The sequence below is a fragment of the Echinococcus granulosus genome (assembly GCF_000524195.1).
Source record: "Echinococcus granulosus chromosome Unknown EG_S00003, whole genome shotgun sequence".
Taxonomy (NCBI): domain Eukaryota; kingdom Metazoa; phylum Platyhelminthes; class Cestoda; order Cyclophyllidea; family Taeniidae; genus Echinococcus; species Echinococcus granulosus.
In genome coordinates, this window is record NW_020170383.1 from 506798 (window position 1) to 514757 (window position 7960).

General features: G+C 41.3%; 2 protein-coding genes across 2 annotated transcripts in view; one reads left to right on the forward strand and one right to left on the reverse strand. All coding sequences in view use genetic code 11, as the record gives it.

Annotated features, from left to right (window-relative positions):
• Nucleotides 1-282: 282 nt before the first annotated feature.
• On the forward strand, nucleotides 283-3988 carry EGR_00739 (hypothetical protein; the record flags this gene model as incomplete). The annotated part of the gene is made up of 5 exons (XM_024489988.1): nucleotides 283-498; nucleotides 1088-1386; nucleotides 1889-2078; nucleotides 2511-2936; nucleotides 3875-3988. 5 exons carry the CDS (start codon nucleotides 283-285, stop codon nucleotides 3986-3988), a joined length of 1245 nt encoding a protein of 414 aa, XP_024355391.1.
• A 2295-nt stretch (nucleotides 3989-6283) lies between these two features.
• The window catches only part of EGR_00740 (Transmembrane protein), a gene marked incomplete at both ends in the record, with an annotated part of 3761 nt that continues 2084 nt past the window's right edge, over nucleotides 6284-7960 (reverse strand). The window contains 4 exons of the mRNA XM_024489989.1: nucleotides 6284-6367; nucleotides 6684-6958; nucleotides 7038-7135; nucleotides 7695-7898. Of these exons, the coding sequence (XP_024355392.1) occupies nucleotides 6284-6367; nucleotides 6684-6958; nucleotides 7038-7135; nucleotides 7695-7898 (661 nt within the window). The remainder of the gene's footprint in view (nucleotides 6368-6683; nucleotides 6959-7037; nucleotides 7136-7694; nucleotides 7899-7960) is intronic.

The following is a 7960-nucleotide window of genomic DNA, read 5'->3' on the forward strand; positions in this document are numbered from 1 at the left end:
CTCAGACCCGCAAACGAAAATATGCATTGTCTTTGTTGATGAGGAAAAAGAACCGCAATGTTTTATAGTTATCAATGTATTCAAGCATAAAGTGGAGATCAAATGCTCTTCTAAACTTTGAATTGCCTAATGCAAATTTTTGCTTCATTTGGCTTACCAACGTGCGGTCACCAAATACCTGACACCCATTCCTATAGTTGTCGCGATTACATATGCCAACCTTATTATTATTCAGTCCAACCCTTTGCGTGTCAACCGCTTGATGAACTCCCAAATTCTCCCATGGAGTCCACAGTAACAGATCTCGGAAATGCAAATAAGTGCTTTGATCAAGTGACTTTCAAAATCTTCAACAAAACTGTCATCCCCGGCTACATTCTCCACGGCATTGTTTACTTCGATGTCGCGGAAGATGCCAGGATCAACAAAATTACTCTAAATGGACAGTGCAATGTTAGAAAAGAAATTTCTGGCCGCCACGGATCAGACACGGAAGTGGTAGGCTTTTCTTGATGGGAAAAGACTGCATTTGACTTGCGTCGATGTGCTACTTGTAAATGGCCAATCTTAACATTTGAAATCAGCACCGCACTGCCTCAGGCTAAAATCACAAACATACAAACAAGGTTAAAAATGGGTGAAGTTAAGGAAAGAAAAGGCTTTTGGCAGTATCATTTTACAATGTAATTATCTTGCAAGTAAACCTGAGACCCATAAAGCGATTAAGAGGATTGACAATCGAATAATTGGTTACGCCAATTTCAGCAATCCTTAGATAGTAGTCGATCGGTAAAGCCACGTTAGCCCTAATAAAGGGTTATGATTAGCCTCTTTTTCCGATTAGTGGTTGAGACTAAGCTTTAGGTTGTCCAGCGCAAAATTACCGTCTAATTGCATGCTGCCAGAGGTGCTTTGTCGGATGGAGTAACAGCATGGATATCGTAATTCTGTGCGGGAATGTACATGTAGATCATCATAGAGATTGAACTGCATGGTCGAAAAATTCCCGTTCAGATGCAATCAACACAGACAGAATTCGACAGCAATACTACTGCCTACTTGACAATCTGAATAATTTCATTTATAGCAAGTGAATTCCTTCAAGAAGGAGATTGTGGCCCCCACGGGTGGTAAAAACAAACGCCAGCCCGGCCAGTACGAGGCAATAACCGAAGTGTGGGATGGAGATGACCTCATGGAGAGCCTTCAGCTACCCGATGACTACTTTAACGAGGACTGCCTGGAGTGGCCCTTCAGTGGACCAATAACCCTACCCAAAGGAACCCACGCCATCCCTTTTGCTGTTCGTATTCCTGCAGAGGTCAATCCTACCATAACTTACACGAGAAAAGGCGAACATCGTCACAAAGCTATCGTCACTCACTCGTAAGTACCCCAGTCACCCGGATGAGGGATACTTTTGCTTATTTCTTCGAAACGACACACAAATATGCCTATACATACAAGAAGGTGAAGCCTATAAAGTAGTTTACATTCACGCTATGCAATATGCATGGATCTGACAGTTTCCTAAATGTCATGTTCACTTACTGTCATAATTCCACCACCTTAAGGAATACTTGTTCAGGAGTCGAAGAAAATTTATTTATTGATTCAATAATTCATTTGTGACTCTTTTTATGATTTTTTCTCAGCAAAATCAACTAATTCCTTGATATAATCAGAATTATCACTGTTTCTAAAAAACACGAGGCATTTTTGCGTTTTGAAGTCAAAAATTACTAAACGTGCGAAAATGAGTTTTCAGGAGTCACGCTCAAGCAACCCAGACTGTAGTGGTGAAAAAAAAAACAATTGGGACTTTTGGATGATTCTACTTTTGTCTTTTCACGATACAGCAACTTCATGCTGGTGCGTGTTTTTGTAGCACCTCCGTGTCGGTGCAGGTCGACGCGCAACCGGCAAGCGGTGGCGCGCTTTTGACCGCGCTCAGTGACAAGGTGCCACTGCAAGTGATTAGCTGTGGTGGTTTGCCTCCCGTCGTCAATGGCATGTACGCGCCGGGCTGTGTGCAACTGGTCAAACTGGGATACAAGAATGCCAGTGCACTCATCATTGTGTGTGCCCTCCTCAGTTGAGAAAATCATCCGCGCGTTAAGTTAAACCATTAAAAAGACATAATATTCACAAGATTCCTGGGGAATATTCAGATAACTTAGCTTAGCAGGAATTTATGTATAGATGGGTGTTTTTAATACTTGTTTTAGGCGTTTTCCTCGAAATAAATGACATATCAAAGTGAATTAATTATTTATGTGGCGAGTGATTGACACATTTTGCTGGCTTATAAAAGTGCAACAAAATCATTAAATCGTCACCAACTTGTCAACTCAAGAACCACTTCAGCGTCACCTACTAGAAATTTGAGGCTCAATTGTATCCTGCATATCATGATTAAAGTGATGACAACATTTTCCCATAAGTTAAAGGCTATTCTGCAAATTGGGCCGTACGGAATGTCAAATAACTAAAAAAGTTTCTGCTTGTAGTTGGAAAAAAAGCACATGCTACCAAAAGACACAATCCGAATTACGATCTATACGGACAATAAAAATGCATTGCACGGCGCGTATGCAGAGCTAATAGCCTCTACCAACTTGCCAGAGATCGGCCTCTCTGACAGCAGCGACGTGATAATGGAAAAAAAGGCCCCGGGTATTGAACTTCTCGACCGATGTTCAAAGCAGCGAATGAAGTACAAGTTCAACAGGGCCTTTGTCTCGAAGATCGGCAACACCTTCCCGGCTGGCGACACGAACAACACACCTTCTGGTCGCCTGCGTCCCAGCATGGATGACAAGCGCCTCATGCCCGAGGCCAGCCGTCAGGCCGTATGCATGCTTGAGTTAAAGGTTCCTGAAGACACCGAGTCCTCCATTGAGGCCGGAGAGTACCGCATTCGACACCACGTACGAGTGAGTGCTGTTGCCTTTCACCTGCCTCTCTAAGGCAAAATAATAGATTTGGCAGCTTTTGCTGTTTTTATTGCCTTGATATGAAGGATTTTTTAAAATCTGCTTGCATATTTGACGGGAAAGTTTACCTAACCTAACACCAATGTCACATGCGGTGAAAGTAATATCATAACATTTCAATTCCAAACAGGAAAGGAGTGTGATTCATTAAGATGGTGATGGGAAAATCCCCATTTTACGGTGACACGACTGATTCATATGGGTGAATGGGTGGAGGGGTAAGTGGGCGTGGGGTGTGGAAGACGTAGTAGTCGAGTACCGGGACGCGCAGTTAAATCCTACACGTTTAATAGCCAATTTGCAATTTTGCCTTACAAGTGTTTATAGTGATGTCATCTACACTGTGGATACGCTTATCGAGAAAATGCGAATAGACTGCAGTCGCACACCCTCTTCTTCGCATGAAGATTACGTGTCTTCTTATTAGCAAGAGCTTCTTTTACCGGGTTGCGTCGCGTTTCACAAGAAAATTTGCTTATAGCGAGAGCCAACTTACCATAATCTGCATTTGAGAGTGCGTCGCATCGTAGTGAACTTATTGTTACTTTGGTGTGCGTTTGAGGTATTTTGACCCATTCATTAGCTGGATGTAAAGAATCAAGCTATAGAACATTGTATATATGGCAACGAAAGGAAAGGAAAGTTTTTCGGGGTTTCGTAATCGCCTCTGCAAGCAACTTCATACGATGAAATGACTAGTTCAGCTGACTCAAAACACTCAGCAAATAGCTGCATGGAATGTGAAATCGAATGATCTTGGCAGTTGAGCGTATTTCAAAATACCATGGCCACAAACGCTGTTGTCATTTATAAGAAACAGCGTTTGACACAAAGCAAATTTAAACTATGTACGATAATGCTATATTTTTCTCCTAAAGGTTCATTTGGATGTTAGGCACCAAAGAAAACCCGAGAGCCAGGCCCAGTTAATCACGGTGGCCAACCAGTTGAGGCACAACTACACGGTCAAATACATCAAATTCTTGAATTAGATGGGCGATTGCAGAACAATCTGTCATTTTAAAGGAAGCTGCTCAATTTAAATGTCTGCTCACTAACAAATGTGACATTTGGATAAATGATTGTTTTATACAAGGCTTAAGGGACCTCAGTTTTGTCTGTGAGTAAATGATTGAGTAGAATATAGATAAACAAGCTTGTTTCCATTTCTCTCCTCCTCGGTTGGTTCAAAGTCTCAATTACTCAGCAAATGTTTTAACTTTAGAGTTAAAATTAATTAACATAAAAAATCTTTGGCTAGTAGTGCTGATAAGTGCAAAATATCGCAAATGTACAAAGCTTGTATTTGTTATCGGTCTTCGTACCTGCAAAAAGTGACTAGTGTTTTGACAAATGGTGTCACTAAACCATACCTAAGAATGGAAAACTACTTTAAGGTGGTAGGACTTCTACAAGTACAAATATTTTGTTGAGGTTGTAACCACTCAAAAGTTAAGCACGTATGGTTCCATTGCAGCAAACGACTTGTTCTATCTTCGAATTTTGGCCTACTTATATAAAAAAGGTAGAATACCCTAATCCCAAATACGTTTTGTTAACTTCCTCTAATGAACCCCTCCTTGCATAATCCATTCGAAAACCAACATCAGGATCTACTTTTACCAGTAAATACAAGCCCAATAACTTTCTTAGCCCTTAATTCACTAAGAAGTTAACGAATCGTTCCCCATTCGGGAATTTGCACTATGAATAAACCATGAAATATGAGTATTGCCCAGCGCAATCAAATCAATGACGGTAATGGTTCAAAAGACTTTTACGTTTGTAAAAATATCTAAAATTATGCTTTCAGCGCAGCTGGCAACCAAAGGTCAGGTAAAGGCGTGTGATGACGCATAGCTCCGAGTTTGTGAGAGCGGTACGATGGGGAGATTGCACAGGTATTGCCATCTCATGGAATGAATTTGAGGCAACTAAAGATTTTCTCCTTACTGGCTAATGTCACCGGAACAAGGACTGGTTTTTTCCATCGAATCCAGTCTCTTTATGCTCCTTAATCGACGCTTCATGCATTTGAAGTACCTTTGTAGTTCTGAAGGTCATAAAAGTAAGAAATGAAAACCCTATTATTCATGAATGGCTAAAGACGAATGATATATCAAGCTGGTCTTGGGCAAATTATCCACATGACCACAAACGATGCCTTTTGCGGTCGATCTTGAGTAGATGCATGATGTGATTATGAATTCTAGAAATGTGATTTAAGTAGAACAATACCTGTCCAGTAGAGGTCTTGGACTTCTTTGCACAACACCTTCAATATTACTTTGTTGCGAGATTGATTGCGAGTGAATGTTTTTTCGGAATAGTAACCACAATGTAAGATAACTGAGAAACGAAACCGACACAAAAAGGAGAGAATTCAGTTTAGCCATGGCCAGATAGAAGTTCAGGAGTGATCTTCTAAAATTTGAAGCCCAATAAGACACTACGTTAAAATTCAACCATTTCGTCCAAAAGGAACTTGTTGTGTGAATTTTTTTTCTTTAAAGATGCGCAAAGTCTAAGCCATTGTTTCGATTAAATTTCTACTACTTAAGAGAGCGTCTGAGATATTTGTGTGATGATTTCCAAATGAAAGCTGAAAATTCACCTGCTCCCTAAATGCTGTGCGAAAACATGGTTAACGTAAGTTTATTACAAACATATGCAATGTTCTAGTCAAATGCCCCGGCACCAAGTGCTTTTGACTTTAGATAAAAATCTTTGCATTAGATTTTTGCTCTGATTACATCAAATTTTTGACGGCTTCTCATACGGCGATCATTCAAAATGTAACGTAAACGCTTACTACCGATCAGCGTAAGGCACATGCTCTCGAGGTCTGTATTGTTGAATTTTGAACGGCCTTTTATTCCCTTATAATACCTTGGGTAGATTCTTATTTGCTATTAACTTCCAAGACATCTCTAATAGTTTCCAAAACAATTTTGCAAGGTCTTTCTTACAACCCTAAAAGGTTGGGAAAGTCTAATTTCACTGGTTTCTTATCTTCTTTTCCTACTGATCACTAGTTGACTGCCATTGTTCTTGCCTCGTGTCTCATTTTTTTGTAAAATCAGGACTTGCGAAAACGAATGTTGGTTACTACACTTTATTAAATTACATCAAAATATGAATCAGATCACCAATCACAATACGCACCAATAAGTAGGGAAAGGAGATGGTCGGTGGATGATTGTCTATATTTGAAAGGTTAATGCTGCAAGGAGATGAATTGTGCATCGACAAGAGAAGTGGCAAGCGTAGATTAAAGTGCTCTAAGCTTAAACGTTTGAGAGGGCGTTGAGGATTACACCGGTGGTGGTTACACAGAAGGCGATCGCTAGCAGAATGTAGTTTCTTTTTCCCTGAAAAAGAGAACACTGACTGCCATATTGGCTTAGCTGGACGTACCCTTAACCGAATGATGATCAAAGGCCTAAATGATTTGGCTCCTGAAACACGCACATTTTTGTGTCCAGACTTACGCATCTCATTCGCATAAGGCTGACTTAAGGATCCCTACAAAAAAAATCGCCAGATCAAACGAAATGCAGCTTTGCTTAGCTACAATCAGACAACGCTCTGTAGTTGCTGTATTGAAACAGTGGAATCATTATAAATGCAGTTCGCTTGTGGGAAACACAATTCATGGTGAAAAAAAGAATCATATGACGAACATACAGTGATTTCTTTGAAAAAGACCATGCCACAGATGGTGGCGATGAGAGCAGGGCAGGTGGTGATGATGGGGAAGGTGACGGGTTCACCAAGTGCCGCGTTGGCCACGAACCAGGCGGACTGTGCGGTGCCCCACAGGGCTCCGCTAGCAAGGGCGGGCACGATGGCGTTGTTATGTGGGACCCAGGGTCTGTTCTTTTTCCCCAGCGAGTAAATAAAAAAGATCGCTGTCGAGGTCATCCAGATGCCCACAAAGTTAGCGAATACGTAGTGAAGACCTTGTATGGGTCAGATACAGGAAAGTAGTCGGAAAGTGGTATATATAATCTGAAAAAGGCGTAGATTTATAGGCTTTACCTTCTTTGCTAGCTCCTTGGTACCAGGTCTGAATGTATTGAGTTGGAACAAAGGTATTCCCGTAAAACGAGCCAGCCAAGACTGCTAAGACTACTCCACTAAAGGAAAGGAATTGTCTAGCCTTTCGATTGCCGTTTTTGCATGAATTTGTAGATACAAATAATAAGTAGTCGTAAATAACCAAAACTCCAGTACAACTATATTTGAACTGATTGAGTGAGGGCGTGAGGAGGTTAAATCTTAAGCTAGCATGAGAGAAAATGCTTAATTTGCTTTGACATCATGCTCTCTAACAGCCATTAGTAGTGTAAAAATATGTTTTGACCTGCACCTTTAGAGTTTTGTGCCCACCAAAACAACAACCTCCCGATCAAGCTACTGCACTTTTGCCACAAATTATCCGAAAACCGGTGCTCGGAGAAAGAAAGGTATTTTAATCAAGCTCAGGTTATGCGCTTTTAAACTGGGATTGTTTAGATTATCTGGCCTCTCTAACTGATGTACGATTTTGTCCTTCATTGAACACCAGCCTAAATTAATCATTCAAATCAGATCCACGCATTTAAAAACGTTATACAGCGGAATTGGCAGCTGACTTTGCTAATTATGGTCTAATCCTGCCGATCACAGTATCTTTTAAGTGACAGTGCGACTAACAGAATGCGCCTTTGCGTCAGAGGCATGCTGGAGATGGGTTTACAGATGCGTCCACATTTGCCAGTGGACTCGCGCTCGTCAGTGAGGAGGGCCTTGGCGGTACTGCGGTCCGTCATCACCACATTATCCGCCTCTCCACCCTCTCTTGGTATTTCCTTCTTGCTTTCCGGGTGGTTGGGTTTTATCGCCGCAAAGACGATGACGCTGTGCGATGCAGAGAAAGCAAGCTTGTTGGCCCATAATGTCCTCGTAATGCATTTTAGCCA